The sequence below is a fragment of the Cyprinodon tularosa genome, unplaced genomic scaffold (assembly GCF_016077235.1).
Source record: "Cyprinodon tularosa strain WSP-4 unplaced genomic scaffold, ASM1607723v1 ctg897, whole genome shotgun sequence".
In the NCBI taxonomy this organism is placed as follows: Eukaryota; Metazoa; Chordata; class Actinopteri; order Cyprinodontiformes; family Cyprinodontidae; genus Cyprinodon; species Cyprinodon tularosa.
In genome coordinates, this window is record NW_024039670.1 from 192706 (window position 1) to 219671 (window position 26966).

Below are 26966 nucleotides of genomic sequence, written 5' to 3' on the forward strand. Positions count from 1 at the left end.
ATTACAGTTGTCTAAAATCTTTTAATCAGTCTGCGGTTCTTTTATAGGGCTACAGTTAGTCAATGTGCTGTTTGGTGGGATGGTGTGTACCACACTGAACATGGGCCAGAGAAAGGGAAGGAAAGAGTTGCCTCAGGGGATTAGAAATACATTTATTGACAAGCATGTTAAAGGTAAACGCTGATGTTTCTTTGATTTCAGTTGCACACATTATTTAGAAATTTAAGATCCATGGGACTGTAGCCAAACCCCTCTAGATGGAGCAGCAAGAGGAAAATTAATGACAAATCAAAGAGACGATAATACAAATGGTAACAAGAGTCCAGAAAACCTTTTAAAGTGAGTAAAGGGGAACTTTAAGATCCAGGAACATCAGTGTCAGATTGCACCATCCATCATTATTTGAGCCAAAGTGGACTTAATGGTAGAAAACCAAGGAGACATCATTGTTGAAAAAAAAAAAATCATAAAATAGCCAGACTGGAAATTGCCAATCTACATTTTGACGTGCCAAAAAAACTTCTGGGGGAATGTCTCATGGCTAGATGACACAAAATTGACCTTTTTAGCAGAGGCTCTCAGCTCTGTGTTCACAAATGGAAAGGATTACATCCCTACTGTGAAACATGGAGGAGGCTCTGTTATGTTATGGGGTGCTTTGCTTCATCGGTCACAGTGTGTCTTGAATATCTGCAGGGTACAGTGAAATCTCAAGACTACTAAGGGTTTCGAGAGAGAAATTTGCTGCCCAGTGTCAGAAAGCTCAGTTGAAGGTCAACAGGGTAATAACCCAAAACAAACTGCTAAAAAACAACCAAGAAGGGCTAATAGGAAAACAATGAACTATTCTGAAGTGGCTTTCTATGAGACTTGACCTAAATACAATTAAATATCTTTGGAGGAAGCAGAAACAGGCACCTTAGAAAAGACACCCTCAAACCTGAGACAACTGCAGGACTTAGCTCATGAGGAGTGAACCAAACACCTACTGAGAGGAGTAGAAGTTACCCACCCCCCCATCGTCCAAATGTTTTCTTTCCATATGCTTCAGCAAACTCTTTCCCTTGCCTGACTTAAATTTCTCTTATTTCACTTTGTTTTGAAAAATCTCACAGCTCCCAGGTCGACCGGATAAGGTTGTGTCTCACTTTGGTGTACACACAGTAAACAGATTTTAACCACAGAGGCATCAAATGTTCCCCTTTATTATTTCTGGTGACATCAGGGAAGTGCTGTGTAGCACATGCTGACATATTAGAAATTCAGTGTCCTAGTTTCACCTGGTTACAGAACATCTTATGGGACATGTTTGCGGACTCTCTGTGTAGAGCTTTCTCTCCCCCTGTTTCCTTTGTGGGGAATTTTGGAAACTAATAAGATGAAAATATGTGGGTTTGTCTCTCTTTAGCTCCAGAAGAGAAAGGAAAGAGAGGAGCAGCTGGAGGATGTGATCCAGGCCTACGAGAAGATCCACATGGAAAAGAACAACCTCCAGAGGGACCTTGACAAGATGGTCAGTGAGAACACTTACAATGGAGAATCTCAAAGTATTTAATAAAGATTTTAAGCATCAGAGCAACACTTCCCAGCCCATAATGAATGTGGATTTGAGAGTTAGTAAAACAGCAATTGTTTTGCGGGGGCTTAAAAGTAAAGAAAAATACAACCTTTGCAAATGGAGTCTGGGCATATTTTATTTATGAGATTTTAATATTTTTTTAACATGGTGTTATACTGGTACTTTAAGTGGGCTGTTGAGGGAATTGTATTCAACTGTTAAATAAAAAAAAGAAAAACCTGCCAAGTGGGTTATGGTTCTAGTTGAGTCTGTGTGTGTTTGTATGTCTGTATGCAGGAAAGTTATGGAGTTTAATGAATTTTTTTACTAAAGGTGCACCTCAGTCCAAGAAACAATGCATAAAATATTGATGAGGATACGTGTCAGGGTTTGGTTGTGGTTTTTGAGAACCCAAATGCAGAGGCAGCGATGCAGAGGTGAGTTTCTCGAAGATTTAATAGAATGATCACAAACCACTGAGGCAGGAATCCAAAAATCCAAATCCAACTTAAAATGTAACACAAACCAGAGCCATGGAGACATCAGGGGGGAAAAAATCACGAGGAGCCAGGGTTAGAAGAGGAAAAACAAGGTAAGAAGAGGAACCAGCACTGAGGAACTGCATAAGGAGAGTATTTATGGAAGACTGAACAAAGAGAGGACTAACGAGCAGATTAGGATCAGGTGTGAAGAGTGGAGTCTAGAAAGGAGCTAGGGAAAAGGAGACTAACACAAGAGGGCAACAAATTTAGAAACCAAATGTAAAAAAGTTATTAATATATTAAAGGCTGTGGCTGGAAACAATTGGGGGGCAGATAGACAGTCATTATTAAGCATATACAGGGCTCTAATGAGAGCAATAATAGATTATGGCAGCATTATATATGGAGCAGCAGCTAAAACATCATTACAAAAAATAGAAAGATTACAGTGTAGGGCTTTACGAATATGTACAGGAGCAATAAAAACAACACCTATTAATGCTCTATTAATTGAAAGTGGGGAAACTCCACTTGAAATGAGGAGAATTAAATTAGCTTTAGCATATTGGATGAAAATTAAAAGTAATATAGATAATCATGTGAATTCAACTATTCTGCAAAATTGTTGGGAATATGTGAAGTTCCAAAGTAATGGATTTGGATGGATGGTTAGGAAATGGATTAAAAAGTATAGACTAGAAGACAAGGAAATAGCTCAATTTAACCCAATTAGCGTTATTCCTCCATGGCTAATACCTGAGGTTAATGTAGATTTGCAAATCAATACAATGAAAAATGATTGGAATATAAATGAAATAGGGATAAAAACTGATATTTATTTAAGAACTACATATAATAATTACCTTAAAATTTATACAGATGGTTCTAAAAATCTAAAAGGTTATGTGGGTATAGGAATATATATCCCAGAGTTTAAAAAATGTATTCACAAAAGAATATCAGATCAATTGTCGGTATTTACAGCAGAAATGGTGGCAGTTATATTAGGCTTGCAATGGGTGGAGGAGATTCGACCAATCAGGGTGGTGGTGTGCACAGACTCTAAAGCAGTAGTGGAAAGTATTAAGGGAGAAGGAAATAATAGAAAAGATTTGGTATTAGAAATTCATCATATTTTATTTAGACTATATAGGGGTGGCATTGATGTTTGGTTTTGTTGGGTGCCGGCACATGAAGGAGTAAAAGGCAATGAAAAGGCAGATAAATTAGCTAAAAGGGCTTTAGAGGGGGAAATAACGATTTCAATTCCTTTTGGAAAAGGGGAAGGGAAATCACTTATTAAAAGTAAAGAAATGGAGGAATGGCAAAAAATATGGAACGAAGATAGGAAAGGAAGAAGATTATATGAAGTGCAAAAGTCAGTTCGAATTCGAAACATTAATGAAAGAAACAGAAGAGAAGAAATAATAGTTAGTAGATTAAGAATAGGTCATACCTACTTAAATGACATGCTTTACTTAATAGGGAGGAAAAATAGTGAGAAATGTGAGAAATGTGGTGAAAAAGAAAATGTAGAACACATACTGATGAACTGTAAGTTATATGAACACGAAAGGGAAAAATTAAAGAGAATAGTTAGAAGTATAGGGCATTAATGGAACCTTAAAGGAATATTAGGAAATGAAGGAAACATAACAGATATTCATAAACTAAGGAAAGCATTGTTTTTGTATCTTAAGAATACAAAATTAAAAAATAGAATCTAATAGATGTGAAGTAACGCTGCTACACACTCATGTACAGTAGGTGGCGGTATGCACCTTAAAGTTGCTTGTGATCCGCCATAATAGAAGAGAAGAAGAAGAAGAAGAAGGGCAACAAATAAAAACCTAAGAACTCAAATATAACCAGAAAAAAAAAAGGAATTAAACCAATAAAACATGGAGCAAAGTTAAACTGAATACTCAAAAGAAAACCTAACAGAACCAAGACTGTGACAATACGGATCACCATCTGGATCCAGGAATTCTTTTTAAGGATTCTGTGCATACAGGTATTAAAGTAAGGTGAAAGTGCCAATACATCTGAGTGCTTTTCTGGTTATACCTACATTAAAGATGTTAGTTTATTTCTTTATAATTTATTTTAAAAATCCATTAAGAGTCACCCTGGAAAGTCCAAAAGGCCGCTAGGCCGCTATAGAGATGCAGGTTACAGATCCCTGTTCTACATGGACAGAGCTGCGGAGTGCACTACTTATGATTTAGTCCTGTCAACAAACTGCATTGATTAAGCGGATATCTGCAGCTCCTCCGGAGTTACCATAAACCTCTGGGGTGCTTCTCTCATCAATAATCTCCTTGCCTGAAGTGTCAGTTTAGGTGCATGGCCATGTCTTTCTACTGTAGGTTTGCAACAGTGGCTTAAAACTTCACATATCTGTCCGTGACCTGTTTTTACCGCGTCCCTCTGTCGTCATGATGTTCTTTGCTCGCTGATGTTCTCAAAACAAAAATCTGAGGCTAGAAACAGAACTACTGGAATTATATTTAGACGTAAAAAAGAACCACAACCAAAGTTTCATACCTGATTAGTCGTTTTTAGCTATATTAACTGAAGCTTTGTGCTAAATTTAAAACTTTCTATTTTGATCCAAAGAATATGACTTTTATCTTGATTTCGCTAAAGAATGTTTGTCCCATCCATGCATTAATATCGATGCATTGGAATGGTTTCATAGTTAGCTGATGATATGATAACATACAGCTATGTGTCATCTGCATAGTTATTGTACCTTATATTGTTGTTTATTAAGATCTACATTAGAGGGAGCATGTAGCGATTGTGCCCTAAACAATACATTTCAAAAACAGGGCACACAATTTCTAATATTTTTAGTAAAGGGTATACAATGTACACCCGTAAAGCATTGCTAGCTAAGAGCCTGATCAGCAGGGTTGAATTCTACACTAAGGTTCAATACTATGAGAACAATGGTTCTAAACACCTTGAAAAGGGCAGTCTCTGTATGGTAGACGTCAAAGCAGCTGCTCATTGTTAGGAAGGTGTTTAGCTGTTGGAAACTCAGCCTTTTTTTTTATATAATCTTCCTGATAAAGGGGATATTTGAGATCGGCCTGTAGTTGTGCAGTATTCACTTGTCTGAGTTGCTGTTTTTCCACTGGGTTGAAAATTGCTCTTTCTAGGGTCTGGGAGAAAACGCCTGACAAAAAGGCTGCATTTATTATTTTGGTTAAATTAGGAGTTATGAAAGGCAGAGCTTTATTATGGAGATCATGGGTTAACCATCACGACAGCAGCGAGAAGATTAATTAATTGCTTAATTATTAGTCAGTCGGTGTACAATTTTGGTTGTTGTACAAAAAAATATTATATAAAATATCATGCTATGTTCTGCTTTAGATAAACTACTTTATGATGATCAGTCACGTTACACCCCCCTGAATACATACAGCACATGTAGTTATGCAGCTGTAATGAGGTTCTTTGTCTTTTTTGTCTTGATATTAACCCCAAAATATTTTTGTTTTCCTCTATAGTATTCCTTTGGTTTTGTTGCAGGCCTAAAGAAAACCCTGGATATTTAGAAACTTGCTCATCTGTTGTCCATGTACTTTGATTTTGTATTTTATTCCACAATTCTCATTGCAGAGACACTTCTTCAAATAAAACCATTCATTTGCTCAGAGGCAGTAAGTTCAAAGATAAGTCCCGTATCTCTAAAAAAAAAAACAAAAAAAAAACAATTGAGCTAAAATTCGTTTAACATTTTATGATAGCAACCTGTTTCAAAAGAATTTCCACAAAAAACAAAAAAAGTACACAGCTGTATGTATAAAATCACAATTTCTAATGAGAAAAAGCAGCAATTATCTGGATCCTATAATAATTTCATAAAACAGTATTAGGGAATTAGATTGATCAATTTAAATCCCTTTCTATAAAGTTCTATAAAGAAGTTTATCCTTCTAGATCTACTACCTCTACTCCAGGAGCTGGAGAAAGGAGCATTTATAATTCAGCTGAAAATATGCAGGTTTCAGATAATCAAATCTTTCAGTGAAGGCCCTTTATTATCTGCCAAGCAAAAATAAATGTATTTTCACAACGACAATGAAACAAATACTTGTTTGTCCTGGTCTGACCAAAAATATTTTTGGAGAAGATTCAACTTTGCACATTTCTTTTAATTATTCTCCCCTGACGAATTAAACCATATGTGATTTAGCTTTCCCTTGTGCACCATTTTTCTGGTTAAAACTTGAAGAATTTCATTTAATCTAAGTGCTTACAAATCAACACCGGGCAGAGCTGTCCAACTGAACAGATTGGCTGGCTGAACTTCCCTCGGTGCCCTATCTATGTAATATAACATCTCACTTGACAGTGGAGTCCATCTCACAGAGTATCTTCAGCAGCTTTAAGCTGTCAGAGTGATGAGGGAACGAAGCGTGCCAGAGATGTTGGAGCCGCCACCTGGCAGGGACCATCACAGTGTCACCTGCAGCTCATTAATGGGATTTCATCTGCAAACTGCGCCTAATTCGCCTGCCAGCCTTTCCTTCACTTACTCACTAACACAATCTTTAAAGGGAAATACATTTAAAGTAAGATGCTTTGTTAAAAAAATTAAGACTGATAAAGTTAAATGCTCAACCCTTTTATTTGGGCTTAATGGCAAAAACAATAAGATCCAAGAGTTATAGACAGCTGCTGAATGACTGATGCGCGTTTCTCAAAGCCAAAGCAGCAGCATTAAGCTACGTTCTATTTTAATTGAGTACTTTAAACATTAGAAGTAAGTGCTTCCTACATCTAATAACTGATTGGACCATTTAAGTGGCATTTTTGTTTTTAGAACTGTGAAGCACTTTTTCAGAATAGTTTGAATTGGAGGTTTTTCCATTATGAACCATCTGTTCAATGTATTCTAAAGCATATCAGTCCAGTTTAAGCTGAATTCCAAAACTCATATAGCTCACGGTATGTTGAACTCATTAGAGTTTTTGTTACTCTGCATAACTCAGATAAATGTCTGACATATTGATGGTCCATTATCTCCTGGACTTACTGGTACAGGGCGACAGTGGCATCAGATGTAGGAGTTTGCCCTGCAATTGAAGGATTGACGGTTTATCGCCCCATGAGTTGGGGCAATAGATTTTACTTTTTACTACCTGTGATGCTAACATTTTACTTTTTACTAGCAAAAAAGGCCAGAGATGAGTAGTTACTAGTTACATTTTCTTGAGCTTGTCCCGAGTGGGGTCGCGAGGGGTGCTGGTGCCTATCTCCAGCAGTCAATGGGCGAGAGGCGGGGTACACCCTGGACAGGTCGCCAGTCCATCGCAGGGCAACACAGAGACAAACAACCATTCACACACACACTCACACCTAAGGAGAATTTACAGAAACCAATTAACCTAACAGACATGTTTTTGGACTGTGGGAGGAAGCCAGAGTACCCGGAGAGAACCCACGCATGCTCAGGGAGAACATGCAAACTCCATCCAGAAAGACACCGGGCCGGGAATCGAACCCAGAACATTCTTGCTGCAAGGCAGCAGTGCTACCCACTGCAGCCCTTTCTTGAGCCCCATCACAACTTAACGATTTAGATCAGCGTATGCCTGACCTACGAAAAATCTGCCAAAAACGCTGGCATACGTTGGATAAGTTACGAGTACATTTTGTATAAGTTATGTGCACGCTGAACTATGCTGAAACACGCTGGCACCATCTTGATAGGTGTCAACGTATGCTATACATGGGGCATAAGTTACTGGTTATAAGTTACTGGTTATTTGATCGCTGACCTATGTCAACCTATGTTGACCTGTGGTGTCTAGCTTATCCAAAACCTATGAGTAACTTGTGCATAACTTAAGCGTAACTTATCAAGAACTTATGTCCAACGCATATCAACGTATCTGACGTGTTCCAGACGACCACTGACATGTTTCCATCTAGCTATTGTATAATGGTGTATTGGCAGCCTTTTTGTATAAAAAGGGGGTTCACAGGAGGAAACTGTCAGTTCTGTCCAGACTTTATCCCTATCATAGGGTGAGCGTGTAGGTGAGTGTGATGGATTCTCCCTGCGTTAATGCTCACAGCCACTACCAACAAATCTGTTGCAACTGAAAACCCTCTTTCTTCTTTCTTTTTAGTTATTTATCCTTTTTTCTTTTCTTTTTTTTTGGCGGGCAGTAAACAGCCGTTAGGTTAATACCGCGATCAAATAAATCTTTTTATGCAGGGCAGGCACCTCCAGGTGCATCGCTGCCCCTCTCAGGACGCTGGCTTGTGAGATTTAATCGGCACCACACAGCCGTCCGTTAGTTAGGCTGTTGTTGGACATAAGTTCTAGACTCATTTTGAATACTCTATGTGTACGCTCAAAATTTAAAAAATAAATAGAAAGTTCAGACTATGCCAGAGTTTTAGGAGAATCTTTGACGTCAGGTATACGCTGGCTTAATCATCTTTATTTATGAGAGTAACGTTTTAACAAAGAGTTACGTTTAGTTGTAGTTTTACTGCACGATACTTTTTCATCTTACTTGAGTAAAAAAATATTGCTACTCTTAAGTAAAATATTTGGCTACTCTATTTGCAGTGACTTTGCTGAATAATATTTGCCACACATTTAATGTTGATGTCATAACAAGCATTACTTTTTGAACACAGTTGTAATTTATATCTAGTGAACCTACTGCAACATTTGGAGGTCGAGCTAATGTACAGTAGGAAGTAAATATTGTAAAAATTGTCACTGGGGGTACTGGTTTCATAAGTTTTATGCTTAAAATAAAAATGCTTTGGCAAAGTAATTCTTCTGCTTTCTTCTTTTTTGTTGTTTTTATTATTTTTTTATATTCTTTTAAAAACCAGAATTTGTTCATAAGTTTACATTTTGTTCTGTCTGTATTACATAATTCAAAATAATAAATTAAATGTTATGATCGTAGATGCATCTATCCAGTTTTTTTCTGGTCTGATACCTGGGCTGAGCATATCGGCTGATATCTGATAGCAATCTGATTTGAATGCTGGATGAATGAACCATATATCTTGTCATATGAGTAAAGGTTTTAGCTTTAAGATAAATATTGTTAAAGAGGTGAAAGATAACACAGATATAAATGTACTATATGTTATTTATTAACAAATGAGCAAAAAGAAAGAAATACCAGTTCTATGTAAAGTGCTCTGGATTGGATCATCGATATCCGATATCCAATATGTCAATCAAATAAGTCAATATCTGAGCTGATATCCAATGCTGTTATGGGATTTGTGAAACTCTCATTATGATGAGTTTCTCAGCACTTAAGTAGTATTTTTAGTAACTGCTCCTTACTTTTACTTGAGTAAAAATATGGTGTAGTGTTTTTTTTGGGGGAAATCCACCCACTTTTGCATAAGACTCTGGCAGCTCTCCGCATACAAGACTTTTGGTTCATGTGTGGCTTCCTTAGTGCAAAACATTTTTATGCGGTTATCAAAGCCAGATATTAATATCATTAAATCCCTGCCACCCTGTCTTCCTTCTTTGTTTGGAAGCCAGTCTAAGAAAACACCTAAATCCTGGGTGTTTTCCTTAAAACCTGAGATAACACCTTGTATTTAGACATATGCAATAATTTAAATTGCCAATTTAGACCTCGGCTTTAAAGGAGTACCCTGTTTAAGTCGTTTCTCATCTTTTTATTTCCATAAACGTTCATATTTTGTTTGGTTTGTTTGTCTGGTTAAGTGTGTCTGATTTTTAGTATTTCTTTAATCTTAATTGTATATTTTGGGTATTATTTCTGAAAATTAATCCCCAGGTAGTGTCTGTGTTTGACCTGTTACTGCTACAAGTGTCACTAGTTGCTAACAGGTACCCCACAGAAAAATGAAAAATAAATCGTGCTTTACCTTGTTCTCAGCTGTGTCACATTTTGGGTTATTGTACGTACATTATATGTGTAATTACAGACAAATCTGGTGGAGAAACATGTTGAGCGTATCCTCAACCTGGAGTCTGCGCTGAGGCAGAGGGACGAGTCCATGCAGAAGCTCAACATGCAGCTACACAGCAAAGACATGCAGTATCTGCAGCTTCACGCTGGCCCTGACAAACACAGTAAGCTACATTTCATTCTGACAAGCAATTAATGGACAGTTTTACTGGACCAATTGTGGATATGAGTGCGTCTCAGAAGGATTGTAAGCAAATAGAGCAATTGTTTCAAAGACACATAGAGGCCACAAGAAAATAACCCGTCTCTTCACGTTTTCCGTAACTTTTTAAATACGCAGTGTTGCATTTTTTCTTACTGGCTGCTCAGCTCTATAGGGAAACGATGTTTTTGCCACAGTGTGAACTGCTCTTTACATGATTTATGACTGGGATACAGTGTGTAGATTTGGACAAATTTGTTCTATTTATCTGACTCAGCATTCTATCTTCTCCTCTTTCATACACATTCTGTTTTTTATTAAGTGAGGTTTTTGTTTAGTTGCTCTTGTCTTTTTGGTCACTTCATAAACAATCTGGGTTTCTAATTAGCACAGTTGTCTTCTGTTGGACTGTATGATTCCAGATAGTCCATCATCCTTTATATATATATATATATATATATATATATATATATATATATATACACTATATTGCCAAAAGTATTTGCTCACCCATCCAAATTATTGGAATCAGGTGTTCCAATCACTTCCATGGCCACAGGTGTATAAATTCAAGCACCTAGGCATGCAGACTGTTTTTACAAACATTTGTGAAAGAATGGGTCGCTCTCAGGAGCTCAGTGAATTCCAGCGTGGAACTGTGATAGGATGCCACCTGTGCAACAAATCCAGTCGTGAAATTTCCTCGCTCCTAAATATTCCACAGTCAACTGTCAGCTGTATTATAAGAAAATGGAAGTGTTTGGGAACGACAGCAACTCAGCCACGAAGTGGTAGGCCACGTAAACTGACGGAGCGGGGTCAGCGGATGCTGAAGCGCATAGTGCGAAGAGGTCGCCAACTTTCTGCAGAGTCAATCACTACAGACCTCCAAACTTCATGTGGCCTTCAGATTAGCTCAAGAACAGTGCGCAGAGAGCTTCATGGAATGGGTTTCCATGGTCGAGCAGCTGCATCCAAGCCATACATCACAAAGTGCAATGCAAAGCGTCGGATGCGGTGGTGTAAAGCACGCCGCCACTGGACTCTAGAGCAGTGGAGACGCGTTCTCTGGAGTGACGAATCGCGCTTCTCCATCTGGCAATCTGATGGACGGGTCTGGGTTTGGCGGTTGCCAGGAGAACGGTACTTGTGTGACTGCATTGTGCCAAGTGTAAAGTTTGGTGGAGGGGGGATTATGGTGTGGGGTTGTTTTTCAGGAGCTGGGCTTGGCCCCTTAGTTCCAGTGAAAGGAACTCTGAATGCTTCAGCATACCAAGACATTTTGGACAATTCCATGCTCCCAACTTTGTGGGAACAGTTTGGAGCTGGCCCCTTCCTCTTCCAACATGACTGTGCACCAGTGCACAAAGCAAGGTCCATAAAGACATGGATGACAGAGTGTGGTGTGGATGAACTTGACTGGCCTGCACAGAGTCCTGACCTCAACCCGATAGAACACCTTTGGGATGAATTAGAGCGGAGACTGAGAGCCAGGCCTTCTCGTCCAACATCAGTGTGCGACCTCACAAATGCGCTTCTGGAAGAATGGTCAAAAATTCCCATAAACACACTCCTAAACCTTGTGGACAGCCTTCCCAGAAGAGTTGAAGCTGTTCTAGCTGCAAAGGGTGGACCGACGTCATATTGAACCCTATGGATTAGGAACGGGATGTCACTTAAGCTCATATGTGAGTCAAGGCAGGTGAGCAAATACTTTTGGCAATATAGTGTATATATATATATATATATATATATATATATATATATATATATATATATATATATATATATGAGTTTGCATGAAGTCTGAAGGTTTTTCTCACCCAATTGTTTTTTTCTTTTAAGTTTAAAAAAACATGAATGTCACGTTGTTCCTTAGGGATGGTAGCATGCTTCTATGATGGACTGTTGAACTGTACAGGGTGTATTCCACCTTTCATGCTAAGACTGTTGGAGAATGGCACCTGTGATGCTGACAAACAGATGATAGAAGACAGCTACATGTAGATGGATTTTGAGATAGGTTCATCGGGACACTGGTGAAAAATGAAAATAGAAAATAGGGTTTTTAACATTGAAATGTACAGAGTAAATTCCCTATATTAGCTTTTTGTATTACTGATATTTATTTCTGCTATTGTGGTATAAATAGTGAAGAAATATGTTAAAGTGACCATGCTTAAAAATACTCTTGGCATTTTAATATTTTTCATGATAATGGAAAACTCTGGAATAAATGCCCTTCAGTAAAGTCTCTGTAAAATGAAATACTTTTCAAGGTAGCTTAGACATCTACTTTCAGCTAATCTGTACTTTCAGACTTTAAGTTACCAAAGTTACCAGTTTCCGACCTAGTTACCAAATAACTGTTATGTAATTGTTAAAAAGTTCTTTGCAGTTAAACTTCAGTCATTTTGGCTCTAAAAACATTTGGCACAGTAGAATGTGTGCTGTAAATCTGCATTATTCAGCCCATCTGCACCACCAAATGATCTCCATTGTGGGTAGCCTGCCCAACCAAATGTGTAAAAGAAAAAAAGGCAAAACAAATTTGTTTGTAACAAAAATGTAGTGCAGTGGAAACAATGCTGTTCAGTCTGCAATATAATGGAGGGACTGAACTAGATGAGGTTGTTTAACTTTAATTACTTTGCATTGTGACCTTGTCAGAGGTGTGGGTGGCTGGAACATGGAAGAAATGTGCCACACTGCCGCCTCAACAGATGCCTGTGCTCTAGTATACCCTGATGAGGAGGAGTTGTCGTTCTGCTTAGGCATCAAACTGGCAGAGAACTCATGGAAATTTGCATCAAAGCTGTTTGTCTTTCATTATTTATATGGTAAAATTTGAAGTACTGATATAATAAAAATGTTGTAGTGCTAACTTTATACTGAATGCTTGCACCTGTGACTGCACATACAAGCATTGTATGGAGGAGGCAGAGGCAAAGATAAAGGATGATGCCGCTGTGCAGTTGCTGTGTCTTCTGTAGCTCAAGGACTGTGTGAGCGAAGCTGAATCACTAACCAGCCCACACAGATCAAATCACCCAGGTACCAACTGAAGAATGCTGCCTTTGGTGGAAGTCAGTTCTTTGGCTCTTTTATAGTCATCGATTGTACAACCATGGACACGGAGGTGCATTAGTCAGGAAAAAAAAGAGAAGGCTCAGTATTTGTGTTTGATGCCACAGTTTTATTTTTTGTTTTATTCCACCAAGTGTTGGACTGTCCAGCCCTGACCCTTCAGAGCTCACGCAGCCTGGACGCCCTGTCCGACCTGAAGCTGCAGCGGCTGGAGGCGGAGCTAGAAGGGGCACGGCATGAAGCCCAGGGGGCATGTCAGCGGGAGGAGGAGAGGAAGGCAGAGGTAGAGCGACTGAAAGATGAGATCCAGCAGCTGCAGAACGACCAGAGGGAGCGGGTCAGTGTCGGTTTGTGTTCAGCCTGGTTCACAGCATCACAGCTATTTTAGCAACCTGCTCAGATGTTAAGTTTAAAGCACTTTGGAAAAGTGTTCACAATATTCAAACTTCTGCACATTTGATCTTTTATCACCCTACAGCCAATTACAAACTTAACTGTTTTGTGCAGACACAATGAACCTATAAAACTCAATAAAAAAAATCCATATATAAACACAGCACCTCTTAGAAATACAAACAATATATTGCAATTTCACTGCCTTATATAGAACAGCAACATGTGGAAAGTTTCCTATTACTTTTGTCATTTATTCACATGTCTAGTCAAGTCTTGTGTCAAAACATTTAAAGTTTTAAAATCAGATAAAATTTTATAATACTAACATTTGAAAACATGTAGAAACATGAAATATGGTTTAAAGAAATGGAATTGTCACATCCAAAAGAAACCATTTTAAAATTAGAAATATGTGGCTGCATGCACATGTTAAAGAACAGTAACATATTAGGCTAGATCATCGTTCAGCCATGGGCCTCAGCTTGACAACAAGCAATGAACTCTAGTTTGAAGCTGGAGGCAGAATTTGCGTTAAATGTTGGATTGAGTGAACCGTACTCTAGGAATAGTTGCAGCTCAGTGAATCCGTGCTCTTTCCATTTTCCTTAATGTTATGTGAGCCTCCTTATCCTATCATATATTTAGTTCTAAAGTTTTTCTAAATAAATAAATTATAGCATAAAATGTAATTAGATTCCAAAAGAAAAAAAGATCTCCCTTGTCTCTTTGTTGGTAAAATACTGAGATTACATATCTAGAATAATCCCTGAAGTTTTTCTTTGCTGTCTTGATCTGCCTGTGCTGTCAGATTTTGTCCAATATCCCACCAGCAACCTGCTAATCTAATTTCATGCTCTACTTCTGCAGGAAATGACTTCCTCGTGCAAGCAGTGCGATGTAGAGTGGATAAAGAAGGTGGGCGATGAGCAGTAAGTGACCACCAATGATCTCTCAGCAGGGGGAGATGTGGAAACGGGTTGGAAGGAAAGCGGGGCTATACGGTAGTAAATGTTAGCAAGGAGGAACCCAGGCTGAGCACCAATCACCAAAAAAGAGCAAGATTTAGAAATGTTTCAACGCGAGCTCATCGCTGCTGTCCTGCTGGGATGTGCTCCAGGGGCCTCATTAGGAAGCAAATAAGTTCTCAAATCACTGACTAACTGGGTTCAAACAGCATTAACACAAGAGTGATGGTGTTTGGCTGCTGCGGCTACGTGTGAATATATATTCTACAAGGGGATTTTTCCCGGTGTTTGGTGAAAGAGAAAAGAAAATGGCCCGAGAAAATGTGTTGGTCAGACTGGGTCCAGTTCTGAGAACTAATTGTGAAAAATACACACAATCAGAGCAGGTGAAGCACAGAGGACACTTACGCAGAAAAGATCAAACTAAAGCCAAGATGACACAGAAAACAACTACAAAGCAAACAAAAGGAAACAGAGGTTAGTCACGGTGAATAACGGTCACATAAGAAGCCTTTAAAGGGACACGACTGTTTGTGATGAGACTAATCAGGGCATCTGTTAACATTAGCATGATAATGCTAATGCTAACATTGGCATGGTAAGGATAATGTGGATTTTAATAAGCTTTGGAACAGATAGAAAACATATAGAAAAAATACGATTACGAATTTTTTACTTTTCATTACTCATTCCCTGTGCTATATATCTACATTTTAAGTCTAATCAGTCTGTCATAAACACACACCCACATATATACACCCAGTATATATATATATATATATATATATATATATATATATATATATATATATATATATATATATATATATATATAGGGTGATAATCTCCAGAAAGCATCTCCAATTTTATATATATATATTTTTTTTATTTATGTTCTCTATGACTTTTATTCTCATGATACCTATACAGAAAAATAATATGAAAATTTCAAAACAGAAAAATAAAAAAAATATATTAAATTGGAGATGCTTTCTGGAGATAATCGCCCTAAGCAGCAGGGGGCAGTATATGTACAAAGCAGGACATAACTGTCCAGTTAATGTTTAAAATTTATATCCTTAACATTTCAATAAAGCATAAAATCTTCACACTTTATTATCATTCCCTCCCTAAGCTATCAGAATAAAATCTTCTGCATGTTTTTATACTTTTAACTTTTTTTACTGGCACTGAGGGCGGTCCTTTTCCTTCATCTGCAACTAAAATTGCCCCTGCTATCTAATGTTTACAAGGTGTCAGCTATAAAAAAAAAAAGGCCCAAGAAAAAAAAGAAAAGAAAAACCACAGCGGTTGGGCAACTGACTCCCACACAATGAAACCCCAGAGGTGTTTCGATGGGGAGCAAACAGAAAGTAAATGGTACGGCAGCAGTACGAGGCTGCCTTTTTTTTTTTTCTCTCGTTTTGTTTTAAGTATGCGGTGGAAGTCTAGTACTTTTTTCCAGACCTTGGTCACCTTTTGGTTTTACTCAACAATATTGCCTACTCCTACTGAATTGCCTCTACATTTTTCCTGAAGCTTTTTCTTGTAATTGGCCCTGTTTAGTGTAAATTGGACACATTCAAAAAGTAGATTTTGTTAAGAACATTAACACTGCACTTTTGCTCTAACCCTTATAATCTTTATAAAAGTCTTCTGACTGTTAATTAGTGATGAAATTTAGAATCTTCTCAGTATGTGAATGTTTTTTAAGCAACACACATTTTATTTTATATTTAATTATTGTGTTTGAGTTAACTTCTGCATTTTTACAACCATCTTATGCCACTGTGCTTCTTGTAACTGCGCTTGCGAACCTTTTTCTGTCAATGAGAACCGTTAATGCTTGAAAAAGTTGCCATCATCGACCTCAAGCCACAACACTGTAGGCGACAACAGGCACCTGCCAATTACCCCTTGGATCAACCCCCTCTCTGCCAATGCAGAACTCTTCCTTCACGTAGAGACTGACTAATCTCTCCTCAGTTTACAGAAAGTGAGAGCAATTTCAAATAAATCACAGCCTGCTAAAGTGGAATCCCCTTTTCTTGTTGAAATTTTAGACAAAAACTGGAATTAAATCTTGTGTTCCAATTATCCACGAACTCATAACAGTGAATTAATTGATATTGCAGCGTTGTTTAAAACTCCTGTTCTAAATTTTCAAATACAGGCTTTTCTACATTTTTAAGCATTACATCGGATCCGACAGAAAAGATTGTGCAGGACTGTTGCAGGAGCCTTTCAAACATGCTAATTCTAAACAAGAGAATATCAGTCGGTTTCTATTTTTTTTACCTTGTGTATTCAACTAGAATTTGATAAGATGACATAAGAAACGTAGGAGACATGTATTGTACAACCTTGGACAACCTACAACCTGTACAACCAAAATTCATCATTAAAAAAAACATATTATAGAATAAAAAACAGAATTGAATCGAGAATAGATCGGTCAGAATTGAAAAAACAAAACATTTAGGCACGCAAATGTAATATAAACTAACACTAACTTTGCCATGCTGTAATCTAAAACAGCATTAAAGGAATAGTGAAGTTAGTCCATAAATTTTGTACTCATCAAAACAGGTTATAATGTGCTTTGCTATGATGGAAACCATAAAACCACTTGTTATTCACTGTAAAGGTGTTACAGTTACATAGTAAACATAGTTCTCTTTTGTAAGATATTTCATACATTTTAATGGATGCTGATCCTACTTTTATGTTGATTATAAAATTACATGTAGACGATTTAAAAGTTAACATGCTAATGTCCAGTTAAATATTATTTTCGATCATCATCTTGCCTTCTGTCTGCGCTCTGTGAGGTTTAGATGTTCTAAGGGTTCACCTCTGAATAATTGGGCAGCCCCTTTTTTTTAACCTTAACAGATAAGACAATCATTTAGAAAGTTAGAATAGAAAAGAAAATTAAGAAAAATAGAAATAGAAAATAGAGTAAATTGCAAAGGTTATAGTAGAACTGGTCACACAATGTGCACCTTAGAAAAGCGTATAAAAATAACATAGGAAAATAAAACAAATAGAGTATTGTACTGCAGTGATTTACAATATAATACTTCTTTTTCGTATTTACTCTGGTGATCTTAGTCTAAAAATAATATTTATTTAATTAATTTAAACATTCAAATGTGACCCAAAGTAAAAAGATAAATATCTAAAGGGACAAATATTTGTTTACAGAACTGTGGTTGCGATTCCTGAAATTCTCAAAGCCCAAATAAAACTTCTTACCACTATTTACTTTTCTTTTTCTTTATATATTGAGCGCAGCACGGTTCACAATACAGATGCAAAGAATCACCACGTAACTGTGGCTTGGTGTGAGAGAAGTTTGACACCTTTCTGTGTAACACTAAACAGTGCACAACAAAATTCTGAATAAGTTCTCTAAAGTGTGAAAAAAAAAACAAAGTCCAATTTCTGTGAGACCCCAACCTCAGAAGGTCTAAAAAAAAATCTGCTTCCTTTTCTTGTAATACCTCTCATTTTCTCTGTTAAGAAAACAAGAGGCATTATGCTCATGCTTCTCTTAGTACATGCCAACAATGAGGGAACGTCAGATCCCAGAGGAAGGTGTGGAGACTGCTCTCCCTTTAAAACATCAGATCAGAGGTCAGATTTCAGCCCACGCTCATCTCCCACTCATGTATACACACATACTGTACGCTTCTCTACCTGATCAATCCACTTGCACAACCCTTTCATCAATGCTGCATTGGCTTTATCACACCCCTCCCACGCACCGTAGTGTACACTGTACAAAACGTGCACACTCACATTCAAGAAAGAAAAGAGGAAACAAATGAACATATGCACAAGAAAGCAAATGCATGCAAGTGAATTTGTGAAGCAGTTTTCAATGCAAAGACAAACAGAAAACCTATTAAATGTCAGCCTCTTTGCTCTGGTGTAGAGCCAGGACCCAGAGGTGTTGCAAATTGGCCAGGACCTGTTTGTAAAACTGCTAAAAGACATGAGCAGATCTGAAATGTGCGATGGCATAAGTGTGAAAAGGAAGAGGTGCGTCAATTATAAACTGTCAATAAATTCACTGTACATCAGCTTGTAGATATAAAGAGTTGATGCTGGAGTAAAGAATGAGGGCCTTTTTAGTTTTGTGGACCATTTTTTAAATAACATTATGCTGCATTCTCCACCCACCATGCCAGTAAGTAACACAAATTATTATTACTCATTTTATCTCCTGCAGCGGGTTTAAAAACCACGGACAGGGATGCTCATTGAAAGCTGCACCAACTTTAACCAAAAGGAAAGAAGTATTTGGTAGAAAGGTGGGCTGATTGATGGGTTTGATACCCCCACTCTGTTTGTGAGTCACTGCAGTTAGTTGGGCCATTAGCAAGCACCATCTAACGGCTGGAAGTTATGAGCTGTTCAGTTATTTTTTTGGTTTTTCTCAGCATACCTCCCCGAAATGGACACCGTCATTTATATTTTATTTTTTTGCATTAAGGTTTAGGTCTATTGGTCGCTCATATTAATGTTGAAAGAGACATTAGAGCAATGAGTTAGCAAATCTGGTTTGAGAGTCAATTTGTATTGAAATAGACACCAGTAAAAAATTGGATTTAATAAGTAAAACCTAAAAGAGTTTTTAATACAAAATTAAATATGCAGGAGCAAATAAAACTACATTAGATAAGCGTGTGGGTATGGCTGCAGAACATATGTTAAAATTTTACAGTCAGGTTACTGTGTAGGAAGGGTGTTTCTCTGTTTTTGCAGGGAAGTTTCTATCTTTTCTTTTTATGCAGAAAAACTCCCCGAGATATGCAGAAGTTAAGTTGTTTTTTTATCTATCACAATCTTTATGGAAGAATGAGATCAGTCAATTTTTTTTAGCAAGGTCATCACATCAATTCTTTCAGCGCTTTTCTAAAAGGCCTTGTGCAAAATTAACATCCTCTTTTCAACCTTGTTTTTTTTTTTAAATCTATTTATCTCAAGGCAGATCTTTGTGCTGCCTTGGTTTATGTTTACCCTTTCAGAGATGTTTCATTACACAATGAGGCTTTCATGTAGGTGTGATGAATTTCACATGACGCTCACGATGAAGTGTATTGAAACTTGCAAATTCTCAATCTGTTGATGAAACAAATGATAGGTTTTTCTTGAAGCCCTTTCCAGTGTAAAATAAATTACCCGGTTGAGCAGCTTATCTTTGTAGATTTTATGCTAGATGTATGGTTTCGTGTCTTAACCTAATAATAAAAAGTGTTGTTATCTATCGCCGTCTGCACCTGAATGAGTCGACTTAAGATCAAGGCTGAGGAGTTTATAAAAACTGCAGCCATATCTGATCTGACAACAACAAGCTGTTATCAGAGTGAAGACGGGTTGGCATTAAGATTTATATTATTATTACTTTAACTCATTTAATAAATTTCAATTCCTCTGAAATGAGGCGTGAGGAAGTCATTTTGTTGCCATGGTTAAAACACAGAAGCCTGTTCAGCAGCCATCCTGGTTTAGAGCTCTGGAAATAGAGCCTCTCTGTCAACACAGCCCCTGAGAGTGTCAAGACACATCTTGCATGAAAATGGTGCGATTTTAAATTATGCGCTCAGACGTGCAATCTAAAAATATGAGCTTTTCAATTAGTGTGTCACTGCAGCAGGTCGTCTTCTGCTTCAGAGTAGATGAAGATTAATTTATGTTCTCGTTTGTAAGCACTTCTTGGCGTAAGGGACTGAATAATTTGCATTTTGACAAGAATTTCATTGCAATTACTGTTTAAGCAAACACACAGTTGTAACACCTTAACATTGTGCCAACACTTTAATGTTCTGCTGTAACAATGATTATGATAATTATATAATTGCCCTCCTCCTCTCTTCCTTCAGGGTGAATTTGGCTCTGGCCTACACAGAGTTAACGGAGGAACTGGGACGCCTCCAAGCGCTGTGCTCCAAGCAGACGGAGATCCTGAGAAAAGCGGCGCAGGAACCCGCCAGTCCAGGTTAGAGTTTCTGTGTTGAAACACTGCGTCCTTTTTCTGCAGGAACGTTGGAGGAGCGCTTTCTGAAAACAGTTGTGTATTCACAGTGAAACTTCAGCATGCACTTCAAAAGAAAATGCTTACCGGTTCAGAACAGGATCTCTGATTTACCACAACATGGATACATTATCTACACCGTATTGTATAATCAAGAAATATCTAGTATAGCATGTTCCCTCTACACACCTTACAATCCCCTAGATTTCTCTTACATTAAAAAAAAAAAGATAAATTATCCTAAAGGGACTATATTTATATGGATGATAGTTTTACTTGCATAACATCACGTTGATCTGTGCTGGACTATGGTATCATAACTATATAATAGCAGCTGTAAGATTACCTATCAAATCCATACTTCTCTTGTATTTTTTTTTTTACGTTAGATTAAAAAAAAAGTTGTGAGACAATTAAAAAAAAAAATGTAGAAAGTAACTATCAGCTTGGTTGGATCTAAGTGGGAGGAATATGTGTCCTTCATTTGTTTACAGTCCCTAAATGCACCATACATAAGTACGAGCTGGTTAGGTTGATAACAGCAACCTTTAGCTTACAAGATGCTTAAGCACAATAAAGAGACTCTTGGTTGTTTTTAGTATCAGAGGACACAAAAGGTGATAAAAGTTGTTAAAAAGGAAGCTCTATTTTGTATTCCAACATGCCAAGACATCCCTAAATTTTTATGCAGGTTTTCTGAGAACAGAGAGCGAGATTTTTAGCAGAAGCTCTGTCATGAAACATGCTTAATTTGTAAATGTTTCTGTCTGTGTCTCTAATAAAAGATGGACAAACTGTGGTTTAGAGTTAAAATTTAATTGGCGAGTTGCTAATATAAAACACAAAAAATTCAAATCAATCACTTTTAATCATCTTGACAGTTTTTTACAGAAATTGTTTTCTAAGACACTGATGGATTATAATAGAAGAAATAAATAAATATCTTCTGAATGATGTTCGTTTATTTTTCTTGATTTTTTTTTTGTATCAAAAAAATGTGATCAATGCAGCTCTAACAAGCATTAATTTTTATCGTCAATTATCTTTATTATATTTCATTAGAAAAAAAAAGTTATTAGAAATGCATAGATCATAAATTTATGGTTTCTAGTATAACCAGTTTACAAAAGGACCTCTTGCCAATGCAGCTGATTAGTGATTACCCACAAGGATAGTGACCGTTTTTTAATAATAAAATAACAACCAAGAGGAATTCATTTAGAGCCCTTTTCATCAAACATTTGAACTCTAACTTAAAAAACAACAAATTTAAATTTCTAAGAGGGTAAATAAGAAAATAGTAAAAAAAAAAAAAAAAATATATATATATATATATATATATATATTCTTTCATAATTGGGCTTATGCACCGTATAATAATATTAGGTTGTGCAGTCTATTTGTATCACATACATCTGTCAGAATATATGGAAGTCTCATTTGCACATTATTTTGGATTGACTCCGACTTTAGTATTTTATTTTCTTTATAAAAACAAAATTGTAGCTGGGTTGTTAGATGTGTAACAAATTCTTAAATTATTTGATCATCATTCGATTTAACTGATTTTTTCTTCACAGAAACCTGCTAGTATTTTGTTTAAGTTTAGTACTGCAACTAGCTTTAGGACAGTTTGGGCATTTATCTTATTAACCTACATGCAGGCCCTCAAAATACTTGAATGCTAATTGAATGAATGATAAAATTCTCATCATACAACATTAGCTTTTAAAACATCTTAAACACAAATTAAATTTATATAAATTTTGTTTCCTTATTTACTACATTTTTCTCAGTGCCGGTTGTGATTTGTCTGTGTTCTTTTCTCACTTAAAAAGTAAAGATAGGAAATCAGATACGCACGTTGTGGAGTAAAAGTAAATAAGTGCTAAACGGTAGCAACACCTTTCTCTGCATGCATAGAGAGACACATGTTGTCTCACAGGTTTGCATCTTCTACCAACCACAAACCGAGCACACAGAATAGAACAAAAGACTTCAGTTAGTTAATTAGGAATGTGTACGTAATAGCTTTCAGCTATTTCTAACAATCAAACATTTATTTTTGGTGATTTCTTTGTGCATCCAGGGAATTTTTTTGCAGCCGTGGAAGATTTCTTAAACGATAGAGCATGCACTGAACGTCCACAAGTTTCCTCCCAATTCAGAGAAAGCAATAAGTACAAAATCTCCTGACCTCTTCAAGCTATAGGTGCTTCTGTCTTTAGCACATATAGCCAGGCACCCAGAGAGGATGTTTCCTCTTTATTAGGGGGAAGTGAAGTGAAGTTCTAGTGGTGACTATGGAGCTGACTCACTCATCAACATATCTTGTAATTACAGGAAACACTACAACTATACTTCTGCTGATAAATCCTTTTAATGGACCCATAGAGGAACATGAAGCTCAGTTCTATTAACTGAATGTGTTTTTGCAACGTCTGATGCAAAACATTATTCTGCAGTAGTTGCCCACAATTGATGTCTGATAAGGAAAATGCATATTAACAATTGAAGGCACACCTCAAAGATAATAATAATAATAATAATAATAATACATTTTATTTAAAAAGGCGCCTTTCTGGACACTCAAGGTCACCGTACAAAACAAAAAGTGTCAGAAAAAATAAAAATTATAATTATAAAAACATTTAAAAACATTTAAAAATACAGAGGCTGTGACAGTGAAATTGAGAGTTCCAGAGGCGGGGGGCAGAGCGGCTGAATGCTCTGCTCCCCATGGTGGTGAGACGGGCGGAGGGGACAGACAGGTGCAAAGCAGATGAGGATCTAAGAGCACGGGAGGGGGTGGGAACATGCAGGAGGTCTGACAGATATGGGGGGGCAAGATGGTGAAGTGCCTTAAAAGTCATCATGATAATTTTATATTGAATGCGGAACTGTATGGGGAGCCAGTGGAGCTGTCGGAGGACCGGAGTGATGTGGTGGATAGAGGGAGTTCTTGTTATGATTCGAGCAGCTGAGTTCTGGACCAGTTGTAGTTTGTGGAGTGATTTCTGAGGAAGTCCAAAGAGGAGGGAGTTGCAGTAATCTAGTCGGGAGGTGACAAGGCTGTGCACAAGTATGGCAGTAGTGTGTGGGGTAAGGGAGGGACGGAGGCGGTTGATGTTTCTTAAGTGGAAGTAGGCAGACCGGGTAATGTTATTTATATGGGATTGGAAAGATAGTGTGCTATCGAGGATGACACCCAGACTCTTAACCTGGGGGGAGGGGGAGATGGAGGAGCTATCAATATTGACTTGGAATATAAGAGCAGCAAAAAATTAGCAGTTTATTTTTCACAGACATTTTTAGAATATATTCCTTTCAGTTTATCTAAGTAATGCATCTATGTGGGAGAAAAAACAGTGAAATGTTAATTCAACAGCTTAGACTGTGAAACAGACGTTTGCAGTTTTTCTAAGCCAACAAAACAAAGGCTCTGTTAAATGTTCATTAGCCTGGCAGGCAAGCTTTTAACTTAGATATTTGAATTTATATATTAGAATTTTCACTCAAACATAAAGAATTATAAACATGATGGATGAACAAGTTTTGTGATTTGAGTTCCACTTTATATATTGAAATACCTCGGAATCGATATTTGTATTAATATTAGCATCTAGACTCTATCACGTTTGTCAGGTGTGCCCAGTGTGAACCTGTTATCATCTGTGAAGAGCACAGTACACCAGTGGTGTATTTACCAATCCTGGTGCCAAGCATTCTGCACGATGTTGGGCTTAGAGCACATTCCCCATCTGTGGACATTAGCCCTGATCATACCATTCTCATGGAGATGGTTTCTAACTGTTAATGCAGACACACGCACATTTGTGGCCTGCTGGAGGTCGTTTTAAAGTCCATCTCATGCTACCACAATTTTGAAAGCACCACCAACATTCAAAAGTGACCAAAACATCAACCAGAAAGCATAGATACTGAGAAGTGGTCTGTGGTCCCCGCCTGCAGAACCACTCCTTTATCGAGTGTTTCTTGCAACACATTTGTTGTGCAAATAGAATGTTGCATGTAAAATTGATTATGAATCAGTGTTGCTTCGGTGGTGAATCCTAATATATATATATATATATATATATATATATATATATATATATATATATATATATATATATTGCACAGCAAGAAACAGATTGATTTGTACAATTTATGTGTACTTAAGCTAGTTGCACATGTTTTTTGGAAAACAACCCACATCCTGACTTGGTGATGTTTTCAAGCTTTTCAGTATTGAGAACGTCTCCTCTCCACGGCCCTTTTTAGATGACTTCACTAATGTTTTGCTTTAGTTAGGGTTTCAGCTGGTCTGTTTGGAAACGGGATCTTCTAGTTAGACTTGGGACACCTACATTGACACAGAATCATAAGATATAATATATATCAAATAGAATCTTGGGTTCAAAACTGACTAGTACCTTGAAGGTTCACAATTTCATTCAGCTTATAATGATAGTTCCCACTGAGATTGATTTGGTGCTTTGTAACTTCTTAGTAAAATAAGAGCAAAAAGATAGATGACGTAATCCTCACTATGAAAGCTGACTATCTAAGTTGCATTAGAATCACTATGACAGATAAAAGGGTTTGTCCCCCAGATGACTGAAACATATAAATTGAAAATTCTTCACCATAAAATGTTTTTAAAATATGACCGACTTCAATGCATGCTTTGTTAAATAGTCCAAATTTTTATACATTTTAGAGGATAAATGGTTCTGTGAGAATTTATCATGTATAACCTCATATTTTATTTTATTTAATGAATAAATTGCAGTGAATGGGCTTTACTTTGTCTGTCTGTTTAAGAGAAACTTGGAAAACCGAATAAAAAAATTCATAAAATAAAGGGAGAGGCCATATTTTCAACACGTCTACATACAGTGCAGTATTTATTTTGTTGTGATTTTGCCATGAATCACATATACAGTATCTTAGTTTTGTTTGAGGTTTCTAAATGTTGATTTTCCCTCCCTTCCACAGTGCAGCTTCACTCTCCCATCCACCACCAGCGTCACTCTCCGGTGTCCCAGCGCCACTCGCCCATCTCTCAGCGCCATTCACCAGTGCCGCCACATCACTCCCCGATCCAGCAGCGGCGTTCTCCGGTGTTGCAGCGTCTTTCTCCTGACATGCATCGCCGCTCCCCACTCCTGGACGTCAGCGATGGACCTGCCTCTTATTCCTACCGACCGCCCACCCAGCACCTGAGAGCCAGTTTCCAGGGTCGCCGTAGTTACTCAGAGGTAGCCGACCCCTCAGCTTACCAATGCCCACCTCGTTTCTCCTTAGACCCAGTTTCTACCCTGCCAAAGCCACGGCCCTATGTGGAGGGCTACCAAAAGCAGCAGTCCCAACACATCAGCTCCTCTCACAGCGGACTGCAGCACCGAGGATCCCCGTCCCCCCTTCAAGCGGGTGGAGACAGCAGCATGGGTGAGAGCTCCATGCGCCACTCTAGAGAGATGCCTTTCCCTCTGTCAGAGGTGGCTCACCTTCATTTTGAGCCCCCTCCTCCTTCCACGCCTGCCCCCCAACCACCACAGTCTTCTGAGGATGAGGAGGAGTGGACCTGCCCACATCCCATCAGCCCCCCGAGGACTCTGGGTGTTCTCTCTCCTGGTCTACCCAGCAGCGTCTTGAGGGGCCCGGCGTCCTGCATAGCCTTTCCCATCCCTCAGAGGCCCAATAACCTCAGCTGCCATCCGCAGCAGGGATACACAACATCAGAGCACGCCCAGTCCTGGCCTTCCATCAATGTGAGTTATTAAAAAGTCAACAAACATACTCAAAGTACTTAGAAAATACATAGAAAATTTGAGTAAAATACATCAATTCATTTCAGGAGATTTACAAAGAGGAGAAAAATATACATACTACTGACATCAAATCCTGTCCTTAACACATGCTTGAACTTCTGGGATTAAAATGAGAGAGTAAAACTTGCATACATTTTAATTTAGAATCAGTCTAGTCAACTCGACGTGAAGTTTTATAGAAGATGTTTTGCCTCTCATCCAAGAGAGACAAAACCTCACATTCAGACCTGTACATTGGAGAGACTAAGCAACCGCTTAGGCGCATGGCTCAACACAGGAGGGCCAACTCCTCAGGGCAGGACTCAGCTGTTCACCTACACCTGAAAGTTAAAGGACACTCGTTTGAGGACAACAATATCCATGTTCTTGCAAATTAAGAAAGATGGTTTCAGCGAGGGCTTAAGAAAACCATCTTTGTTACCGTAACATGAAAAAACCATCTCTCAG

The 26966-nt window shown here is 37.8% G+C and overlaps 1 protein-coding gene across 1 annotated transcript in view; it reads left to right on the top strand.

Annotated features, from left to right (window-relative positions):
• The window catches only part of tbkbp1 (TBK1 binding protein 1), a gene marked incomplete at its 3' end in the record, with an annotated part of 90883 nt that extends 64424 nt beyond the window's left edge, over positions 1-26459 (top strand). The window contains exons 4-9 of the mRNA XM_038273889.1: positions 1409-1513; positions 10006-10153; positions 13413-13615; positions 14542-14603; positions 20531-20646; positions 25684-26459. Coding sequence (XP_038129817.1) covers positions 1409-1513; positions 10006-10153; positions 13413-13615; positions 14542-14603; positions 20531-20646; positions 25684-26459 — 1410 coding nt within the window. The remainder of the gene's footprint in view (positions 1-1408; positions 1514-10005; positions 10154-13412; positions 13616-14541; positions 14604-20530; positions 20647-25683) is intronic.
• Between the last annotated feature and the right edge of the window lie 507 nt (positions 26460-26966).